At 55.2% G+C, this 23,978-nt stretch overlaps 1 protein-coding gene across 2 annotated transcripts in view; it reads left to right on the top strand.

Moving 5' to 3' along the window:
• The window catches only part of LOC132805485 (pleckstrin homology domain-containing family O member 1-like), a 55,396-nt gene that overhangs the window by 15,393 nt on the left and 16,025 nt on the right, over positions 1–23,978 (top strand). For both annotated transcript variants that reach the window (XM_060820586.1, XM_060820585.1), the window contains exon 2: positions 3,896–4,042. In XM_060820586.1, the coding sequence (XP_060676569.1) occupies positions 3,896–4,042 (147 nt within the window). The remainder of the gene's footprint in view (positions 1–3,895; positions 4,043–23,978) is intronic.

Genomic DNA, 23,978 nt, shown 5'->3' with positions numbered 1-23,978 from the left:
GGGCTGGGCCTGGGGTCTGGGTCTGGGGTCTGGGTCTGGGGTCTGGGTCTGGGGTCTGGGTCTGGGGTCTGGGTCTGGGTATGGGGCCTGGGTCTGGGGTCTGGGGTCTGGGATCTGGGTCAGGGGTTTGCGCCTGGGATCTGGGTCTGGGTCTGGGGTCTGGGTCTGGGGTCTGGGGTCTGGGGTCTGGGGTCTGGGTCTGGGGTCTGGGTCTGGGGTCTGGGGTCTAGGGTCTGGGTCTGGGTCTGGGTCTGGGGTCAGGGTCTGGGGTCTGGGGTCTGCGTCTGGGTCTGGGTCTGGGGTCTGGGTCTGGGGTCTGGGGTCTGGGGTCTGGGGTCTGGGGTCTGCGTCTGGGTCTGGGTCTGGGGTCTGCGTCTGGGTCTGGGTCTGGGGTCTGAGTCTGGGGTCTGCATCTGGGTCTGGGTCTGGGGTCTGGGGTCTGGGTCTGGGTCTGGGGTCTGGGGTCTGGGTCTGGGTCTGGGGTCTGGGTCTGGGGTCTGGGTCTGGGGTCTGGGTCTGGGGTCTGCGTCTGGGTCTGGGTCTGGGGTCTGCGTCTGGGTCTGGGTCTGGGGTCTGAGTCTGGGGTCTGCATCTGGGTCTGGGTCTGTGGTCTGGGGTCTGGGTCTGGGGTCTGGGTCTGGGGCCTGGGGCCTGGGTCTGGGGCCTGGGGTCTGGGTCTGGGGTCTGGGGTCTGGGTCTGGGGTCTGGGGCCTGGGGTCTGGGTCTGGGTCTGGGGCCTGGGGTCTGGGTCTGGGGTCTGGGGTCTGGGTCTGGGGTCTGGGTCTGGGGTCTGGGTCTGGGGTCTGGGTCTGGGCCTGGGGTCTGGGTATGGGGCCTGGGTCTGGGGTCTGGGATCTGGGTCAGGGGTTTGCGCCTGGGATCTGGGTCTGGGTCTGGGGTCTGGGTCTGGGGTCTGGGGTCTGGGGTCTGGGGTCTGGGTCTGGGGTCTGGGGTCTGGGATCTGGGTCTGGGTCTGGGTCTGGGGTCTGGGTCTGGGGTCTGGGTCTGGGGTCTGGGTCTGGGGTCTGGGGTCTGGGGTCTGCGTCTGGGTCTGGGTCTGGGGTCTGGGTCTGGGGTCTGGGTCTGGGGTCTGGGGTCTGGGGTCTGCGTCTGGGTCTGGGTCTGGGGTCTGAGTCTGGGGTCTGCATCTGGGTCTGGGTCTGGGGTCTGGGGTCTGGGTCTGGGTCTGTGGTCTGGGTCTGGGGTCTGGGTCTGGGGTCTGGGTCTGGGGTCTGCGTCTGGGTCTGGGTCTGGGGTCTGCGTCTGGGTCTGGGTCTGGGGTCTGAGTCTGGGGTCTGCATCTGGGTCTGGGTCTGGGGTCTGGGGTCTGGGTCTGGGGTCTGGGTCTGGGGCCTGGGGCCTGGGTCTGGGGCCTGGGGTCTGGGTCTGGGGTCTGGGGTCTGGAGTCTGGGGCCTGGGTCTGGTGTCTGCGTCTGGGTCTGGGGTCTGGGGCCTGGGGTCTGGGTCTGAGGCTGGGGTCTGGGGCCTGGGTCTGGGTCTGGGTCTGGGATCTGGTGTTGGGAACTGGGTCTTAGCCTGTATTCTAGGGTCTGGGGTCAGGGATCTGGGATCTGGGGTCTGAGGCTGGGATCTTGGTCTGAACTTGGGATCTGGGTCTGGGGTCTAGGATCTGGGGTCTCCGGCTGGGGCTGGGATATGGGGTTGAGGTCTGGGGCTAGGGTCTGGGGTCTGGGTCTGGGGTCTAGGGTCTAGGGTCTAGGGTCTGGGGTCTGGGTTTGAGGTCTGGAGTCTGGGTCTGGTGTCCAGAGTCTGGAACTGGGGTCTAGGGTCTGGGTCTGGGGCCTGGGGTCTAGGGTCTGGGTCTGGGGCCTGGGGTCTGGGTCTGGGGTCTGGGTCTGGGTCTGGGGTCTGGGGCCTGGGTCTGGGTCTGGGTCTGGGGTCTGGGGTCTGGGTCTGGGGTCTGGGTCTGGGGCCTGGGTCTGGGTCTGGGTCTGGGGTCTGGGTCTGGGCCTGGGGTCTGGGTCTGGGTCTGGGGTCTGGGGTCTGGGTCTGGGGCTGGGCCTGCGCTCTGGGTCTGGGGTCTGGGGTCTGGGTCTGGGGTCTGGGTCTGGGGTCTGGGTCTGGGTTCTGGGTCTGGGTCTGGGGTCTGGGTATTGGGCCTGGGCTGGGGCCTGGGGTCTGGGATCTGGGTCAGGGGTCTGCGCCTGGGATCTGGGTCTGGGTCTGGGGTCTGGGTCTGGGTCTGGGTTCTGGGGCCTAGAGTCTGGGGTCTGGGTCTGGGTTTGAGGTCTGGAGTCTGGGTCTGGTGTCCAGAGTCTGGAACTGGGGTCTGGGGTCTGGGTCTGGGTCTGGGTCTGGGTCTGGGGTCTGGGTCTGGGGTCTGGGTCTGGGGCCTGGGTCTGGGGTCTGGGGTCTGGGTCTGGGGCTGGGCCTGCGCTCTGGGTCTGGGGTCTGGGGTCTGGGTCTGGGGTCTGGGTCTGGGGTCTGGGTCTGGGGTCTGGGTCTGGGCCTGGGGTCTGGGTATTGGGCCTGGGCTGGGGCCTGGGGTCTGGGATCTGGGTCAGGGGTCTGCGCCTGGGATCTGGGTCTGGGTCTGGGGTCTGGGTCTGGGTCTGGGTTCTGGGGCCTAGAGTCTGGGGTCTGGGTCTGGGTTTGAGGTCTGGAGTCTGGGTCTGGTGTCCAGAGTCTGGAACTGGGGTCTGGGTCTGGGTCTGGGTCTGGGGTCTGGGTCTGGGCCTGGGGTCTGGGTCTGGGTCTGGGGTCTGGGGTCTGGGTCTGGGGCTGGGCCTGGGGTCTGGGTCTGGGGTCTGGGGTCTGGGTCTGGGGTCTGGGTCTGGGGTCTGGGTCTGGGGTTTGGGTGTGGGCCTGGGCTCTGGGTATGTGGCCTGGGTCTGGGGTCTGGGGTCTGGGATCTGGGTCAGGGGTTTGCGCCTGGGATCTGGGTCTGGGTCTGGGGTCTGGGTCTGGGTCTGGGGTCTGGGGTCTGGGGTCTGGGGTCTGGGGTCTGGGGTCTGGGTCTGGGGTCTGGGTCTGGGTCTGGGTCTGGGTCTGGGGTCTGGGTCTGGGGTCTGGGGTCTGGGTCTGGGGTCTGGGGTCTGGGTCTGGGGTCTGGGGTCTGGGTCTGGGTCTGGGGTCTGGGTCTGGGGTCTGGGGTCTGGGTCTGGGTCTGGGCCTGGGGTCTGGGTCTGGGGTCTGGGTCTGGGTCTGGGGTCTGGGTCTGGGTCTGGGGCTGGTGTCTGGGTCTGGGGTCTGGGGTCTGGGTCTGGGTCTGGGGTCTGGGTCTGGGGTCTGGGTCTGGGGTCTGCAGTCTGGGTCTGGGTCTGGGTCTGGGGTCTGGGGTCTGGGTCTGGGGTCTGGGTCTGGGATCTGGGATCTGGGGTCTGGGTCTGGGTCTGGGTCTGGGGTCTGGGTCTGGGATCTGGGATCTGGGTCTGGGGTCTGGGGTCTGGGTCTAGGGTCTGGGGTCTGGGTCTGGGTCTGCGTCTGGGGTCTGGGTCTGGGTCTGGGGTCTGGGTCTGGGGTCTGGGTCTGGGTCTGGGGTCTGGGTCTGGGGTCTGGGGTCTGGGTCTGGGGTCTGGGTCTGGGGTCTGGGTCTGGGTCTGGGGTCTGGGTCTGGGGTCTGGGTCTGGGTCTGGGGTCTGGGTCTGGGGTCTGGGTCTGGGGCTGGTGTCTGGGTCTGGGGTCTGGGGTCTGGGTCTGGGGTCTGGGGTCTGGGTCTGGGTCTGGGTCTGGGCCTGGGGCCTGGGGCTGGATTCCGAGCCTGTGTCCAGCTCGATTGTCCTCACCCTGGTCCATCACAGTGAGATGGTGCAGGAGCCGAGAGACCCTGGAGGAGGGGGAGGGGGCGGATTCCCTGTCGGCTCAGTGGGAAGGAGGCCGGTGGTCAGTGGTGACCGTCCGGGCAGTGACGCTGTGGGTTTCCTTCACTTCCCAGGGAACCCAGGACGGCAATCAGCCCCCCAGCCAACCCGAGAAATCCGGCTGGATCCGCAAATACTGCGGGAGAGGAATATTCCGGGAGATCTGGAAAAACCGCTTCGTCATCTTAAAGACAGATCAGCTGTACATCTCAGAGAAAGAGGTAGGTGTGGGGAGCCTGACACACGGGGAGCCTGACACACGGGGAGCCTGAGGGTCCTGAGACACGGGGAGAGAGGGTCCTGAGACACGGGGAGAGAGGGTCCTGAGACACGGGGAGAGAGGGTCCTGAGACACGGGGAGAGAGGGTCCTGAGACACGGGGAGAGAGGGCCCTGAGACACGGGGAGGGAGGGCCCTGAGACACGGGGAGAGAGGGCCCTGAGACACGGGGAGAGAGGGTCCTGAGACACGGGGAGGGAGGGTCCTGAGACACGGGGAGAGAGGGCCCTGAGACACGGGGAGGGAGGGCCCTGAGACACGGGGAGAGAGGGTCCTGACACACGGGGAGAGAGGGTCCTGAGACACGGGGAGAGAGGGTCCTGAGACACGGGGAGAGAGGGTCCTGACACACGGGGAGAGAGGGTCCTGACACATGGGGAGAGAGGGTCCTGAGACACGGGGAGAGAGGGTCCTGACACACGGGGAGAGAGGGTCCTGACACATGGGGAGAGAGGGTCCTGAGACACGGGGAGAGAGGGTCCTGACACACGGGGAGAGAGGGTCCTGACACATGGGGAGAGAGGGTCCTGAGACACGGGGAGAGAGGGCCCTGACACACGGGGAGAGAGGGCCCTGAGACACGGGGAGAGAGGGTCCTGAGACACGGGGAGAGAGGGCCCCGACACACGGGGAGAGAGGGCCCTGAGACACGGGGAGAGAGGGCCCTGAGACACGGGGAGAGAGGGCCCTGAAACACGGGGAGAGAGGGTCCTGAGACACGGGGAGAGAGGGTCCTGAGACACGGGGAGAGAGGGTCCTGACACACGGGGAGAGAGGGCCCTGAGACACGGGGAGAGAGGGCCCTGAGACACGGGGAGAGAGGGCCCTGACACACGGGGAGAGAGGGTCCTGAGACACGGGGAGAGAGGGCACTGACACACGGGGAGCGAGGGTCCTGAGACACGGGGAGAGAGGGTCCTGAGACACGGGGAGAGAGGGCACTGACACACGGGGAGAGAGGGCCCTGAGACACGGGGAGAGAGGGCCCTGACACACGGGGAGAGAGGGTCCTGAGACACGGGGAGAGAGGGTCCTGAGACACGGGGAGAGAGGGCACTGACACACGGGGAGAGAGGGCCCTGAGACACGGGGAGAGAGGGCCCTGACACACGGGGAGAGAGGGCCCTGAGACACGGGGAGAGAGGGTCCTGACACACGGGGAGAGAGGGCCCTGAGACACGGGGAGAGAGGGTCCTGAGACACGGGGAGAGAGGGTCCTGACACACGGGGAGAGAGGGTCCTGACACACGGGGAGAGAGGGCCCTGAGACACGGGGAGAGAGGGTCCTGAGACACGGGGAGAGAGGGTCCTGACACACGGGGAGAGGGCCCTGAGACACGGGGAGAGAGGGCCCTGACACACGGGGAGAGAGAGTCCTGAGACACGGGGAGAGGGCCCTGACACACGGGGAGAGAGGGTCCTGACACACGGGGAGAGAGGGCCCTGACACACGGGGAGAGAGGGCCCTGACACACGGGGAGAGAGGGCCCTGAGACACGGGGAGAGAGGGCCCTGAGACACGGGGAGAGAGGGTCCTGACACACGGGGAGAGAGGGCCCTGACACACGGGGAGAGAGGGTCCTGAGACACGGGGAGAGAGGGCCCTGAGACACGGGGAGAGAGGGTCCTGACACACGGGGAGAGAGGGTCCTGAGACACGGGGAGAGAGGGTCCTGAGACACGGGGAGAGAGGGTCCTGACACACGGGGAGAGAGGGTCCTGAGACACGGGGAGAGAGTGCCCTGACACACGGGGAGAGAGGGCCCTGAGACACGGGGAGAGGGTCCTGACACACGGGGAGAGAGGGCCCTGACACACGGGGAGAGAGGGTCCTGACACACGGGGAGAGAGGGCCCTGAGACACGGGGAGAGAGGGTCCTGACACACGGGGAGAGAGGGTCCTGAGACACGGGGAGAGAGGGTCCTGAGACACGGGGAGAGAGGGTCCTGACACACGGGGAGAGAGGGTCCTGAGACACGGGGAGAGAGTGCCCTGACACACGGGGAGAGAGGGCCCTGAGACACGGGGAGAGGGTCCTGACACACGGGGAGAGAGGGCCCTGACACACGGGGAGAGAGGGTCCTGACACACGGGGAGAGAGGGCACTGAGACACGGGGAGAGAGGGCACTGAGACACGGGGAGAGAGGGCCCTGACACACGGGGAGAGAGGGCCCTGACACACGGGGAGAGAGGGTCCTGAGACACGGGGAGAGAGGGCCCTGACACACGGGGAGAGAGGGTCCTGACACACGGGGAGAGGGTCCTGACACACGGGGAGCGAGGGTCCTGACACACGGGGAGAGAGGGTCCTGACACACGGGGAGCGAGGGTCCTGACACACGGGGAGCGAGGGTCCTGACACACGGGGAGAGAGGGCACTGAGACACGGGGAGAGAGGGCTCTGACACACGGGGAGAGAGGGTCCTGAGACACGGGGAGAGAGGGTCCTGAGACACGGGGAGAGAGGGTCCTGACACATGGGGAGAGAGGGCCCTGAGACACGGGGAGAGAGGGCCCTGACACACGGGGAGAGAGGGCCCTGAGACACGGGGAGAGAGGGTCCTGACACACGGGGAGAGAGGGCCCTGACACACGGGGAGCGAGGGTCCTGACACACGGGGAGAGAGGGTCCTGACACACGGGGAGAGAGGGCTCTGACACACGGGGAGAGAGGGTCCTGACACACGGGGAGAGAGGGTCCTGACACACGGGGAGAGAGGGTCCTGAGACACGGGGAGAGAGGGTCCTGAGACACGGGGAGAGAGGGTCCTGAGACACGGGGAGAGAGGGTCCTGAGACACGGGGAGAGAGGGTCCTGACACATGGGGAGAGAGGGCCCTGAGACACGGGGAGAGAGGGTCCTGACACACGGGGAGAGAGGGCTCTGACACACGGGGAGAGAGGGTCCTGAGACACGGGGAGAGAGGGCCCTGACACACGGGGAGAGAGGGCCCTGACACACGGGGAGAGAGGGCCCTGACACACGGGGAGAGAGGGTCCTGACACACGGGGAGAGAGGGTCCTGAGACACGGGGAGAGAGGGCCCTGACACACGGGGAGAGAGGGTCCTGAGACACGGGGAGAGAGGGTCCTGACACACGGGGAGAGAGGGTCCTGACACACGGGGAGAGAGGGTCCTGACACACGGGGAGAGAGGGCCCTGAGACACGGGGAGAGAGGGCCCTGACACACGGGGAGAGGGTCCTGAGACACGGGGAGAGAGGGCACTGAGACACGGGGAGAGAGGGTCCTGAGACACGGGGAGAGAGGGTCCTGAGACACGGGGAGAGAGGGTCCTGACACACGGGGAGAGAGGGCCCTGACACACGGGGAGAGAGGGTCCTGACACACGGGGAGAGAGGGTCCTGACACACGGGGAGAGAGGGCCCTGAGACACGGGGAGAGAGGGTCCTGAGACACGGGGAGAGAGGGTCCTGACACACGGGGAGAGAGGGTCCTGAGACACGGGGAGAGAGGGCCCTGAGACACGGGGAGAGAGGGTCCTGACACACGGGGAGAGAGGGTCCTGAGACACGGGGAGAGAGGGCCCTGAGACACGGGGAGAGAGGGTCCTGACACACGGGGAGAGAGGGTCCTGACACACGGGGAGAGAGGGTCCTGAGACACGGGGAGAGAGGGTCCTGAGACACGGGGAGAGAGGGCCCTGAGACACGGGGAGAGAGGGCCCTGACACACGGGGAGAGAGGGCCCTGACACACGGGGAGAGAGGGTCCTGAGACACGGGGAGAGAGGGCCCTGAGACACGGGGAGAGAGGGTCCTGAGACACGGGGAGAGAGGGCCCTGAGACACGGGGAGAGAGTGCCCTGACACACGGGGAGAGAGGGCCCTGAGACACGGGGAGAGAGGGCCCTGACACACGGGGAGAGAGGGCCCTGAGACACGGGGAGAGAGGGTCCTGAGACACGGGGAGAGAGGGCCCTGAGACACGGGGAGAGAGGGCCCTGAGACACGGGGAGAGAGGGCCCTGAGACACGGGGAGAGAGGGCACTGAGACACGGGGAGAGAGGGCCCTGAGACACGGGGAGAGAGGGCCCTGAGACACGGGGAGAGAGGGCCCTGAGACACGGGGAGAGAGGGCCCTGAGACACGGGGAGAGAGGGTCCTGACACACGGGGAGAGAGGGCCCTGACACACGGGGAGAGAGGGTCCTGACACACGGGGAGAGAGGGTCCTGAGACACGGGGAGAGAGGGCCCTGAGACACGGGGAGAGAGGGCCCTGACACACGGGGAGAGAGGGTCCTGAGACACGGGGAGAGAGGGCCCTGAGACACGGGGAGAGAGGGCCCTGAGACACGGGGAGAGAGGGCCCTGACACACGGGGAGAGAGGGCACTGAGACACGGGGAGAGAGGGTCCTGAGACACGGGGAGAGAGGGTCCTGAGACACGGGGAGAGAGGGCACTGACACACGGGGAGAGAGGGTCCTGAGACACGGGGAGAGAGGGCACTGAGACACGGGGAGAGAGGGTCCTGACACACGGGGAGAGAGAGTCCTGACACACGGGGAGAGGGTCCTGAGACACGGGGAGAGAGGGCACTGAGACACGGGGAGAGAGGGCCCTGAGACACGGGGAGAGGGTCCTGACACACGGGGAGAGAGGGCACTGAGACACGGGGAGAGAGGGTCCTGACACACGGGGAGAGAGGGCCCTGAGACACGGGGAGAGAGGGCACTGAGACACGGGGAGAGAGGGCCCTGAGACACGGGGAGAGAGGGCACTGAGACACGGGGAGAGAGGGCTCTGAGACACGGGGAGAGAGGGCCCTGAGACACGGGGAGAGAGGGCACTGAGACACGGGGAGAGAGGGTCCTGACACACGGGGAGAGAGGGCCCTGAGACACGGGGAGAGAGGGTCCTGACACACGGGGAGAGAGGGCCCTGAGACACGGGGAGAGACGGCCCTGACACACGGGGAGAGAGGGTCCTGACACACGGGGAGAGAGGGCCCTGAGACACGGGGAGAGAGGGCCCTGAGACACGGGGAGAGAGGGCCCTGAGACACGGGGAGAGAGGGCCCTGAGACACGGGGAGAGAGGGTCCTGACACACGGGGAGAGAGGGCCCTGAGACACGGGGCGAAAGTTCTCTGTTGTGGATGGTTCATGGAATCTCATTCAGAGCTCGAGTGGTTGGCCTGATGTTCCATTCAATCCCCTGAGATCTGAGCAGTGGTTGGGAAATGGACAATATTGTCCGAGGTCATGCTCCTGATCATCATTGTCCCTCAGGTGCTGAGATTATATTGACCTTCAGGGTCCCCTTGCTCAGTATGTCCTGGTCAGTGAGTGCACGGTCAGCTGTGGGCATAAAATGGAAGGCAAGTGACCAAACACACGACTGACACTAGTGTCAGATCTGCAAGGGCCAACTATTGGATGTGTATCTGTGCACAGTCCTGTGGTGCGTACTCACTTCCTGTTCATATTCTTTTCAGAGATCGGGTCATTTCCACTATTGTCCAACACAGCAGTCTCTGTGTTTATATTCATTTATTCCATCACACTCTCAGACACAACCATGTCTCTGTCCCCATCTCTCTCCAATATCCTCCATCACTGGCCCCATCTCTCTCCTCCATCCTCCATCACTGGCCCCATCTCTCTCCAATATCCGCCATCACTGGCCCCATCTCTCTCCAATATCCTCCATCTCTGGCCCCATCTCTCTCCTACACCCTCCATCACTGGCCCCATCTCTCTCCTACACCCTCCATCACTGGCCCCATCTCTCTCCAACACCCTCCATCACTGGCCCCATCTCTCTCCTACACCCTCCATCACTGGCCCCATCTCTCTCCAACACCCTCCATCACTGGCCCCATCTCTCTCCTACACCCTCCATCACTGGCCCCATCTCTCTCCAACACCCTCCATCACTGGCCCCATCTCTCTCCTACACCCTCCATCTCTGGCCCCATCTCTCTCCTACACCCTCCATCACTGGCCCCATCTCTCTCCTACACCCTCCATCACTGGCCCCATCTCTCTCCTCCATCCTCCATCACTGGCCCCATCTCTCTCCTACACCCTCCAACACTGGCCCCATCTCTCTCCTACACCCTCCATCACTGGCCCCATCTCTCTCCTCTATCCTCCATCACTGGCCCCATCTCTCTCCAATATCCGCCATCACTGGCCCCATCTCTCTCCAATATCCTCCATCTCTGGCCCCATCTCTCTCCTACACCCTCCATCACTGGCCCCATCTCTCTCTTCCATCCTCCATCACTGGCCCCATCTCTCTCCTACACCCTCCATCACTGGCCCCATCTCTCTCCTACACCCTCCATCACTGGCCCCATCTCTCTCCTACACCCTCCATCACTGGCCCCATCTCTCTCCTCCATCCTCCATCACTGGCCCCATCTCTCTCCAATATCCGCCATCACTGGCCCCATCTCTCTCCAACACCCTCCATCACTGGCCCCATCTCTCTCCTACACCCTCCATCACTGGCCCCATCTCTCTCTCCTCCATCCTCCATCACTGGCCCCATCTCTCTCCTACACCCTCCATCACTGGCCCCATCTCTCTCCTCTATCCTCCATCACTGGCCCCATCTCTCTCCAATATCCGCCATCACTGGCCCCATCTCTCTCCAATATCCTCCATCTCTGGCCCCATCTCTCTCCTACACCCTCCATCACTGGCCCCATCTCTCTCTCCTCCATCCTCCATCACTGGCCCCATCTCTCTCCTACACCCTCCATCACTGGCCCCATCTCTCTCCTACACCCTCCATCACTGGCCCCATCTCTCTCCTCCATCCTCCATCACTGGCCCCATCTCTCTCCAATATCCGCCATCACTGGCCCCATCTCTCTCCAATATCCTCCATCACTGGCCCCATCTCTCTCCTCCATCCTCCATCACTGGCCCCATCTCTCTCCTACACCCTCCATCACTGGCCCCATCTCTCTCCTACACCCTCCATCACTGGCCCCATCTCTCTCCTCCATCCTCCATCACTGGCCCCATCTCTCTCCTCCATCCTCCATCACTGGCCCCATCTCTCTCCTACACCCTCCATCACTGGCCCCATCTCTCTCCTCCATCCTCCATCACTGGCCCCATCTCTCTCCTACACCCTCCATCACTGGCCCCATCTCTCTCCTACACCCTCCATCTCTGGCCCCATCTCTCTCCTACACCCTCCATCACTGGCCCCATCTCTCTCCTACACCCTCCATCACTGGCCCCATCTCTCTCCTCCATCCTCCATCACTGGCCCCATCTCTCTCCTCCATCCTCCATCACTGGCCCCATCTCTCTCCTACACCCTCCAACACTGGCCCCATCTCTCTCCTACACCCTCCATCTCTGGCCCCATCTCTCTCCTACACCCTCCATCACTGGCCCCATCTCTCTCCTCCATCCTCCATCACTGGCCCCATCTCTCTCCTCCATCCTCCATCACTGGCCCCATCTCTCTCCTACACCCTCCATCTCTGGCCCCATCTCTCTCCTACACCCTCCATCACTGGCCCCATCTCTCTCCAATATCCTCCATCTCTGGCCCCATCTCTCTCCTACATCCTCCATCACTGACCCCATCTCTCTCCTCCACCCTCCATCTCTGGCCCCATCTCTCTCCTATATCCTCCATCATTGGCCCCATCTCTCTCCAATATCCCCTATCACTGGCCCCATCTCTCTCCAATATCCTCCATCTCTGGCCCCATCTCTCTCCAATATCCTCCATCATTGGCCCCATATTCACGATGACTGGCCCCATCTCTCTCCTACATCCTTCATCACTGGTTGACACGATGACTCAGTGGTTAGCATTTTGTAACCCGGGCCACTCTTCCCTACATCAAAGACAGCTCAGAAATGACTGCCAGACTCCTCATACCCCTTAGCATCATGGTAGCCCACAAACTCACCAACTCACTAAAACAGCAGCTAATGAACTTGAAAGACCCTATACAGACAATGAGCAAAACTAATGTCATTTACAAAATACCATGCAAGGACTGTAACAAACACTACATTGGACAAACAGGCAGAAAACTAGCCATCAGGATACATGAACACCAACGAGCCACAAAAAGACATGACTCTCCCTCGCTAGTATCCTTACATACGGATGAGGAAGGACACCACTTCGACTGGGACAACATATCCATCCTAGGACAAGCCAAACAAAGACACGCACGAGAATTCCTAAAAGCATGGCATTCCGACCAGAACTCTATCATTGAGTTAGACCCCATCTACCACCCCCTGAGAAAAAGAACAGGAAGTGACTTCACCACAGGAAATAACATCACCAACCCAAAGAAACCCAAATAGAAATATAAATAGAAAGCAGGAATCATCAATAGTGCTTTGCCCAGAGGCCCACTGAAAATGTTACCCAGCATGGTGACGAAACATCTGAAAATGAACCTTCCAGCTCAGTGAGCAAACCTACATCCAGAACCATGATGCCTCTGACTAAGTCTTTTTGTCTGTCCATCCTTGCTTTGTCTGACCTGCCTGTCCTGCTCATAAACAAAACTTTTCACTGTACTCTGGTGCACGTGACAAATGAATCAATCAGTTTTCTGACACTGGGTCTGTCTCATTCCTCTCAGTGTCTGAGTCCGTCTCTCACCTGGACTCTCTCTGCCATTAGTTTTATTTCCTTCTGGAATTTTCCATCACTTGCTCCACCTTCAGCGACATGCCCCATCACTTGGTCAATCTCTCCAGCCTCTCTTTCTGTGCTCTCAACCACTGATGTGTTTGGAACGGTTTTGAAGTTCCCAGAGTCTTTCCCAGAATTGTTGACCTTTCCTCACTGGATAAACAGATACCGTGTGTGTGAGGCTGGGGATGGCCAAAATGATGAACACGTTTTCCCTACTAAGACACCTAACTGAAAAGGGCAGGCATTTCATATAGCAGTGAGAAACCGATGCCAGTGTTGTGCTAGTACTGGTTAGCTTGTGGCAGCTTTGAATTTTAATAGGCCGTAGATTGGAAAGGGAAGCTGTGGCCAAAGGTTGAGAGATCACGAGCCGCACAGGTTTGGGATAGTCTGCGGTATTCATAGTTTTGAAGGAATGGGAGGGAAATTTCAGTCAGGGTGTGATAAATTGACGCAAGGTTACAATGAGAAATGACTGAAAGTTAAGGATAGTTTACCAATCAGACAAACAACTGAATGGTGTTACTCTGCAAGGAGTTTAGATCGCATTTGATTTAACTTTGTGTCATTACTTTGAGGTTCAGTTGGGTAGCTTTACATAAGCCCTCCTGGAGAAGGGCTTATGCCCGAAACACCGACTCTCCTGCTCCTTGGATGCTGCCTGACCCGCTGCGCTTTTCCAGCAACACGTTGTTAGCTTTACATATTGTAATGTCATGAGAGTGTAGTCACTTTTGATCGCACAGAAACCCTTTCCCTGTGAAGGCCATGCTCATTAGCAATCTCTGAAATCTTTATGTTAGAGCTGATTATTTCAGCAACTGAGCTCTATAACAATTCGGTCCTTGGGGTAAATCCAACAGTGGGAGAAAATCATTTTTTTCAATTCATTTGTGGGATGTGGGCGTTGCTGGCTGGGCCTGGCATTTATTACCCCTCCCAAGTTGCCCCTTGAGATGGTGGGGGGTTGGGGGGGAGGTCAGCTGCCTTCTGGAACAGCTGGAGTCCTCCTGCTGTGGGCTAACCCACAACACTGTGAGGGAGAGAATTCCAGGATTTTGACCCAGTGACAGTAAATGAACGATGATATATTAGGATGGCGAGTGACTTGGAAGGAGTGGTGTTCCCATGCATCTACTCTCCCTGTTCTTTTAGATGGAAGTGGCCATGGATTGGGAAGTTGCTGTCTGAGGTAATCACCTGGTCTGATATTTCCACCTCCCTAGCCCAGGGATTCTGGGAATAACTGTAGGATCCAGCTGCTGGGCTACATGCCCTGAGTCAGCTCCGGTCAGAATCGGGCTTTAACTCAGCACCTTGTGGTCATTATGGGTCAGGATCACAACAAGTAGAACATAGGACCTAGAGGATTACAGCCCAGTACAAGCCCTTCAGCTCTCAGTGTCACACCGACCTGAAGCCCGTCTAACCTACACCGTCCCATTTTCATCCATATATTTATCCAACAAACATTTAAATACCTTTAAAGTTGGCCAGGCAAACGTGAAGACTCCAGATGCTGGAGATGAGAGTCAAGATTAGAGTGGTGCTGGAAAAACACAGCAGGTCAGGCAGTGTCCGAGGAGCAGGGAAATCGTTCCTGATGAAGGGGTCCTGCCCAAAACATCGATTTTCCTGCCCCTCGGATGCTGCCTGACCTGCTGTGCTTTTCCAGCATCACTCTAATCTTTAAAGTTGGCGAATCTACTACCGTTGCAGGCAAAGCATTCCATACCCTTACTACTCTCTGAGTAAGGAAACTACCTCTGACATCTCCTATATCTATCACCATTCAGTTTAAAGCTATGCCCCCTCGTGTCTGCTGTCCCCATACTTGGAAAAAGGCTCTCCCCGTCCACCCTATCTAACCCTCTGATTATCTTAGATGTCTCTATTAAGTCACCTCTCAACCTTCTTCTCTCTAACAAAAACAGCCTCAAGTCCCCCAGCCTTTCATCGTAAGACCTTCCCTCCATACCTGGCAACATCCTAGTAATCGTCGCGGTTCTGTTCGCCGAGCTGGAAGTTTTTGTTGCAAACGTTTCGTCCCCTGGCTAGGAGACATCATCAGTGCTGTGGAGCCTCCTGTGAAGCGCTTCTTTGATGTTTCTTCCGGTATTTATAGTGGTCTGTCCTTGCCGCTTCCGGGTGTCAGTTTCAGCTGTCCGCTGTAGTGGTTGGTATATTGGGTCCAGGTCGATGTGTTTGTTGATGGAATTTGTGGATGAGTGCCATGCCTCTAGGAATTCCCTGGCTGTTCTCTATCTGGCTTGTCCTATGATAGTAGTGTTTTCCCACTCGAATTCATGTTGCTTGTTGTCTGAGTGTGTGGCTACTAGGGATAGCTGGTCGTGTCGTTTCGTGGCTAGTTGGTGTTCATGGATGCGGATTGTTAGCTGTCTTCCTGTATGTCCTATATAGTGTTTTGTGCAGTCCTTGCATGGTATTTTATAAACTACATTAGTTTTGCTCATGTTGGGTATTGGGTCCTTTGTTCTAGTAAGTTGTTGTCTGAGTGTGGAAGTTGGCTTGTGTGCTGTTATGAGTCCTAAGGGTCACAGTAGTCTGGCTGTCAGTTCTGAGACGCTCCTGACGTATGGTAGTGTGGCTAGTCCTTTTGGTTGTGGCATGTCCTCGTTCCTCGGTCTATCTCTTAGGCATCTGGTGATAAAGTTGCGTGGGTATCCGTTTTTGGTGAATACCTTGTATAGGTGTTCCTCTTCCTCTTTTCGCAGTTCTGGTGTACTGCAGTGTGTTGTGGCCCTTTTGAATAGTGTCCTGGTGCAGCTTCGTTTGTGTGTGTTGGGGTGGTTACTTTCATAACAGCACACAAACCAACAGCCACGCTCAGACAACAACTTACTAGAACAAAGGAGCCAATACCCAACATGAGCAAAACTAATGTAGTTTATAAAATACCATGCAAGGACTGCACAAAACACTATATAGGACAAACAGGAAGACAGCTAACAATCCACATACATGAACACCAACCAGCCACGAAACGACACGACCAGCTATCCCTAGTAGCCACACACTCAGACAACAAGCAACATGAATTCGACTGGGAAAACACTACTATCATAGGGCAAGCCAGACAGAGAACAGCCAGGGAATTCCTAGAGGCATGGCACTCATCCACAAACTCCATCAACAGACACATCGACCTGGACCCAATATACCAATCACTACAGCGGACAGCTGAAACTGACACCCGAAGCGGCAAGGACAGACCACTATAAATGCCGGAAGAAACATCAAAGAAGCGCTTCGCAGGAGGCTCCACAGCACTGATGATGTCTCCTAGCCAGGGGACGAAACGTTTGCAACAAAAACTTCCAGCTCGGCGAACAGAACCACGACAACAAGCACCCGAGCTACAAATCTTCACACAAACTTTGAACATCCTAGTAAATCTCCTCTACACCCTATCCAAAGCTTCCACATCCTTCTTATAATGCGGTGACCAGAACTGTACACAATACTCCAAGTGCGGCCGCACCAGAGTTTTGTACAGCTGTAGCATAACCTCGTGGTTCCGGAACTCAATCCCTCTATTAATAAAAGCTAAAACACTGTATGCCTTCTTAGCAACCATGTCAACCTGGGTGGCAACTTTCAAGGATCTGTGTACATGGACACCGAGATCTCTCTGCTCATCTACACTACCAAGAATCTTACCATTAGCCCAGTACTTTGCATTCCTGTTGTTCCTTCCAAAGTGAATTACTTCACACTTTTCTACATTAAACTCCGTTTGCCACCTCTCAGCCCAGCTCTGCAGCTTATCTATGTCTCTCTGTAACCTACAACATCCTTCGTCACTATCCACAACTCCACCGACCTTAGTGTCATCCACGAATTTACTAACCCACCCTTCTACGCCCTCATCCATGTCGTTTATAAACTGACGAGCAGCAATAGACCCAACACTGATCCTTACGGTACACCACTGGTAACTGGACTCCAGGATGAACATTTCCCATCAACCACAAACCTCTGTCTTCTTTCAGCAAGCTAATTTCTGATCCAAACCGCCAAAACACCTTCAGTCCTGTGCCTCTGTATTTTCAGCATACCACAGGGAACCTTATCAAATACCTGACTAAAATCCATATACCACCTGTATCGACCACTTTACCCTCATCCACCCCATAGTCAGCTTCTCAGAGAACTCAGGAAGGTTTCTGAGGCATGACCTACCCTTCACAAAACCGTGTTGACTATCCCTAACCAACTTATTCCTTTCCAGATGATGATAAATTCTATCTCTTAAAACCTTTTCCAACACCTTACTCACAACCAAAGTAAGGCTCACTGGTCTATCATTACCAGGGTTGTCCCTACTCCCCTTCTTGACCAGGGGACAAAGTTTGGTATCCTCTAGTCTTCTGGCACTACCCCTGCAGAGAGTGGTGCACTTCCTGTGACATCTAGGGAGTCTCTGGCCATGTGTACACAGGCAGCGTTGGCATCTGGGAAGCAATGTGTGGAACAGCCGAAGGAGTCGAGTGAGAGCAAACCTGTTACATTCTAACCTTACATTTTGACACGTCCTGTTCACGGAGTGAGGACAGAGTAAGGACAATACAGTTGAGGTTTTAATTTACCATCTGTCTGAACAAGAAAGCCTCAAAATACTGTCCCTGTAGATGAGTATCAGACTGTGACTGTCAGATGTCCCAGCTTCACGATGTAGCCCAGTGAATATGCACTCAGGTACCCAGACTCTGGATTAGTGGGGCTGGAGGAGCACAGCATTTCAGGCAGCATCCGAGGAGCAACACGACACACTTACACCAGAAACACACACACTTACACCAGAAACACACACACTTACACGAGAAACACAACACACTTACACCAGACACACAACACACTTACACCAGACACACACACTTACACCAGAAACACACACACTTACACCAGAAACACACACACTTACACCAGCCACACAACACACTTACACCAGACACACACACACTTACACCAGAAACACACACACTTACACCAGACACACAACACACTTACACCAGACACACACACACTTACACCAGAAACACACACACTTACACCAGAAACACAACACACTTACACCAGAAACACACACACTTACACCAGAAACACACACACTTACACCAGAAACACAACACACTTACACCAGAAACACACACACTTACACCAGAAACACACACACTTACACCAAATACACACACACACCAGAAACACACACACTTACACCAGAAACACACACACTGACACCAGAAACACACACACTTACACCAGAAACACAACACACTTACACCAGACACACACACACTTACACCAAATACACACACACTTACACCAAATACACACACACTTACACCAGACACACACACACTTACACCAGAAACACACACACTTACACCAGACACACACACACTTACACCAGAAACACAACACACTTACACCAGAAACACACACACTTACACCAGACACACACACACTTACACCAAATACACACACACTTACACCAGACACACACACACTTACACCAGAAACACACACACTTACACCAGAAACACAACACACACACTTACACCAAAAACACACACACTTACACCAGAAACACACACACTTACACAAGAAACACAACACACTTACACCAGAAACACACACACTTACACCAGAAACACAACACACACACACACCAGAAACACACACACTTACACCAGAAACACACACACTTACACCAGAAACACACACACTGACACCAGAAACACACACACTTACACCAGAAACATACACACTGACACCAGAAACACAACACACTTACACCAGAAACACACACACTTACACCAGAAACACACACACTTACACCAGAAACACAACACACTTACACCAGAAACACAACACACTGACACCAGAAACACACACACTGACACCCGAAACACACACACTTACACCAGAAACACAACACACTTACACCAAAAACACACACACTTACACCAGAAACACAACACACTTACACCAGAAACACACACACTTACACCAGAAACACAACTCACTGACACCAGAAACACACACACTTACACCAGAAACACACACACTGACACCAGAAACACACACACTTACACCAGAAACACAACACACTTACACCAGAAACACACACACTTACACCAGAAACACACACACTTACACCAGAAACACAACACACTTACACCAGAAACACACACACTTACACCAGGAACACAACACACTTACACCAGAAACACAACACACTTACACCAGAAACACAACACACTGACACCAGAAACACAACACACTTACACCAGAAACACACACACTTACACCAGAAACACAACACACTGACACCAGAAACACACACACTTACACCAGGAACACAACACACTTACACCAGAAACACAACACACTGACACCAGAAACACAACACACTTACACCAGAAACACACACACTTACACCAGAAACACAACACACTGACACCAGAAACACACACACTTACACCAGAAACACACACACTTACACCAGAAACACACACACACCGACACCAGAAACACAACACACTTACACCAGAAACATACACACTTACACCAGAAACACACACACTTACACCAGAAACACAACACACTGACACCAGAAACACAACACACTTACACCAGAAACACACACACCGACACCAGAAACACACACACTTACACCAGAAACACAACACACTTACACCAGAAACACACACACTTACACCAGAAACACACACACTTACACCAGAAACACAACACACTTACACCAGAAACACACACACTTACACCAGAAACACACACACTTACACCAGACACACAACACACTTACACCAGAAACACACACACTGACACCAGAAACACACACACTTACACCAGAAACACAACACACTTACACCAGAAACACACACACTTACACCAGAAACACACACACTTACACCAGAAACACAACACACTTACACCAGACACACACACACTTACACCAGAAACACACACACTTACACCAGAAACACAACAGACTTATACCAGAAACACACACACTTACATCAGAAACACAACACACTTACACCAGAAACACACACACTTACAGCATCTGCTCAGGAACACGTGATGTATATACGATTACACACAGTGGGTCACAAATAAAAACAAATAACAGTTATAAAATCTGGAAATGGAAATTAGCTAAAAATACCAAAGTGACTCATTAGTTTTTGATAACTGTGTTGAAAAAGTGTTTGCTGGTGACACTCTCTAACTCACACATTTAAAACCGCGATTACCCAGCTAATTGTATCTACAACCAGGAGAAATGAGAGTGACGTGGTTCAGCCCCACAGTGTCTGTGTACCTTCCCTGTCCTTGTATCACTCACCTCACTCCACGGTCAGTCCTTAACCTCCTGCTCTTGCCCCTGGATGGTGGTCAGCTCCCTGAAGAACATTATCTGTAACATGGTCAGTTGCAGAGGGTAAGCTAGTTTGTGTTAAATGGAGCAGGGGCCGAGAGCTAACATTGCAAAGGCTTTCTCAATCCTGATGAGATGAGAGGTATTCTACGTCCTTTCGAAATGGAGAGCCAAAACCTGCAAACCTTTGGTTATGAAGGTGAACTCGGCAAGGCTGACTGAGTACCCCAGACCTGGAGCCAACCTCAGTGAACATGAATGTTTGCTTTTGAAGCTTCTTAATTTTGTTGTCAGTGTATCCAAGTTGCTGCTGTTGAAGGAGAAGAGTCATTAAAGAGCAGGGCAGTATTCCCTCCAGTCATTTGGAGGGTCTGTGCGTGCAGAACCACTGACCTCAGCTTCAGAAAGTCACAGCCACACGCAGACCTTGGAGACCAGAGCAATGGTGGCAGGAAATGGAGGGAACGTAGGATGGGGGAACTGTTACTAGTGAGAGAGGGAGCTGTTAGTACAGAAGTATCGGCCAATAGCCTTTGCTAGGTCCAAACACTGACTGCAGATGCTGGAAACCAGATTCTGGATCAGTGGTGCTGGAAGAGCACAGCAGGTCAGGCAGCATCCAACGAGCAGCGAAATCGACGTTTCGGGCAAACGCCCTTCATCAGGAATAAAGGCAGTGAGCCTGAAGCGTGGAGAGATAAGCTAGAGGGAGGGTGGGGGTGGGGAGAGAGTAGCATAGAGTACAATGGGTGAGTGGGGGAGGGGATGAAGGTGATAGGTCAGGGAGGAGAGGGTGGAGTGGATAGGTGGAAAAGGAGCTAGACAGGTCGGACAAGTCCGGACAAGTCATGGGGACAGTGCTGAGCTGGAAGTTAGGAACTAGGATGGGGTGGGGGAAGGGGAAATGAGGAAACTGTTGAAGTCCACATTGATGCCCTGGGGTTGAAGTGTTCCGAGGCGGAAGATGAGGCGTTCTTCCTCCAGGCGTCTTCCGAGGCCACCAATGGTAGTGAGGTAGCTGCAACCTTGCAGATTGTGTTTGAGGATAATTCTGCTGCTACTGATAGCTGACAGTGCAGTAACGATGCCGAGATCCCCCAGCCTTACATTTCTTTCATTTGTTGCTCCCACTGCGCTGGCTTCCACAGTCCATGTTATCTGAGTTTGTGATGTTTTCTCTGTCCCTTTGGAGATTAAACCTTTCATTCCATTTCCCTTTTCATTACTCTTTGTTTATCTTTCTCTCACTTTACAATTTAAGCTTTCTGATTTCCAGTTCCCCTTCTTTCTCAAATTCAAGCATTTTATTCATTTCTAACTGAATTCTAGCTAATTCTCATGGCGACATTTCAGTCTGGTCTCTGTGCTTATAAGTCTAAATGCTGCATAATTAATTACCTCGTCCTTACATGATCTCGTGTGCCTTAAATTTATCTGCTAACTCTGAGTAGCCTTAGTCAAAGATTTCAAATAATCTCCTGTGATAATTTCTACTCCCAGAAAAGTCTTACCAATAGTCAAAGACATTTTGAAAATACACACAGTGTAGAAGGAATGTTGGTGTTTGGGAAGAGGAGAGGGATGGCACATTGGGAGAGAGCTGGGGAGACATAGATAGAGAAGGGAAGCAGTTGTTAGGGAGGGAGTGCTGTCAGAGAGAGGGAGTGGTTGTTAGAATGAGAGAGAGAGCTGTCAGTGAGGATGCGGAGCCAGGACAGTGAGGGAGCAGCTGAGGGGAAGAGAGGGAAGGGGATCTGTCAGTTGAGAGAGGGAGAGCTATTGGTAGATGGAGAGGGAGGTATCGGAAAAGGAAGGAGCAATTGCCAGAGGGCAATCTTTCTGGAAAGAGAGGGAATGGGTGAGCAGCTGCAGAGGGAGGGGAAAGCTGTCGGTAGAGAGAAAGAACATTGTCAGTAGAGAGGGATAGTTGTTGGCCCAGCGGTGTTGGGGGAGGGCTGTCAGTAGAGAGAGGGACAACAGCCAGTAGAGAAGGGGACAGCTGTTGTTAGAGAGACAATGGTATAGAGGAGGCGAGTTTTGATAGAGTTGAGGAAGAGCTCTCATTAGGGAGAGTGTACAGTAGAGAATGGCGCTGTCCACACACAGAGAGAGACAGAGGGACAGCTGTTTGGCCACAGAGAGAGAGAGAGATAGAGAGAGAGGGACAGCTGGCTAGAGGGAGCAAGAGCGAGGTAGCTGTTGGTAGAGGGTGAGTGAGCTGTCAGTAGACAGAGGTGGAGAATTGCTGATTGACGGTGAGAGAGCTCTCAGTGGGGAATTGGCCAGGAGGAAAACGAAGAGAGGTGGGACTTGTCAGTAAAAGAGAGGGGGATGCAGAGCAACAGAAAGAGAAGTGTAGAGCTAGAACATAGAACAGTACAGTACAGTACAGACCCTTCGGCCCTCGATGTTGTGTCAGCCTTCTATCCTACTCTAAGATCAGACTCACCTATATACCCATCATTGTACTATCTTCCAAGTGCCTATCCAAGAGTGGCTTCAATGTCCCTAACGTATCTGACTTTATTACCCTGCTGGCAGTGCATTCCACACCCCCCCCCCCCACCACTCTCTGTGTAAAGATCCCACCTCTGACATCTCCCCTAAACTTTCCTCAATTTCTGTAAAATTATGCCCCTTCATGATACACATTTCCGCCCTGGGAAAAAAGTCTCTATCTTTGCCTATACATCTTGTACATCTCTATCAAATCACCTCTTAATTTTCCTCACTCCAATGACAAAAGCCCTAGCTCTCTCAACCTTTCTTCATAAGACACATCCTCCAGTCCAGGCAGCATCCTGGTAAATCTCCTCTGTACCCTCTCTAATGCTTCCATTTCCTTCCTATAATGAGGTGACCAGAACTGAACACAGTATTCCAAGTGTGGTCTAACTGTATAGAGCTGCAGCATATGCTGCCTTTAACCCCCTATTCTGCATTCAAATTCCACCTTACAAAGTGAACAACTTCACACATTTCCAGGTTAAACTCCATCTGCTATTTCTCAGCCCAGCTCTGCATCCTCTCAATGTCCCATTGCAACCTACAACAGCCCTCCACACTACCCACCACTCCACCAACCTTCATGTCATCAGCAAACTTACTAGACCACCCCTCCATTTTCTCATACATTTACAAAACTCACAAAGAGCAGAGGTCCCAGAGCCGATCCCTAGGGAACGCCACCGGTCACCGAGCTCCAGACTGATTACTTTCCAACTACCACCACCCTCTGTCTTCCCTGGGCCAGGCAAGTCTGTACCCAGACAGACAGGCTTCCCTGTATCCCATGCCTCCTTACTTTCTGAATGAGCCTACTGTGGGGAACCCTATCAAACACCTTACTCAAATCCATGTACACCACATCCACCTTGATTAACATATTTTCTCGCATCCTCAAAGAATTCAATAAAGTTTGTGAGGTATGGCCTGTCCCTCATGAAGCCATGCTAACTATCTTGAATCAAACTGTGGTTTTCCAAGTAATCATAAATCCTGTCTCTCAGAGTCCTCTCCAATACTTTGCACATCACTGCCTGGTCTGTAACTCTCAGGGTTATCCCTATTCCCTTTCCTGAACGAGGAGATAACATCTGCCATTCTCCAATTATCTGGCACTACTCCATTGGACAATGAGGACACAAAAATCATTGCTGAAAGCGCAGCAATCCCTTCCCTCACTTCCTGCAGTAACCTTGGGTATATCCCGTCTGGCCCTGGGGATTTATCTATCCTTATGTTTGTCAAAGTTTTTCAGCACCTTCCTAACATCAACCTGTTTGAGCAGCTC

This window comes from Hemiscyllium ocellatum, chromosome 50, assembly GCF_020745735.1.
Source record: "Hemiscyllium ocellatum isolate sHemOce1 chromosome 50, sHemOce1.pat.X.cur, whole genome shotgun sequence".
Classification (NCBI taxonomy): domain Eukaryota; kingdom Metazoa; phylum Chordata; class Chondrichthyes; order Orectolobiformes; family Hemiscylliidae; genus Hemiscyllium; species Hemiscyllium ocellatum.
Note: the sequence above shows the minus strand (reverse complement) of the source record. Positions and strands in the feature narration are given on the sequence as shown.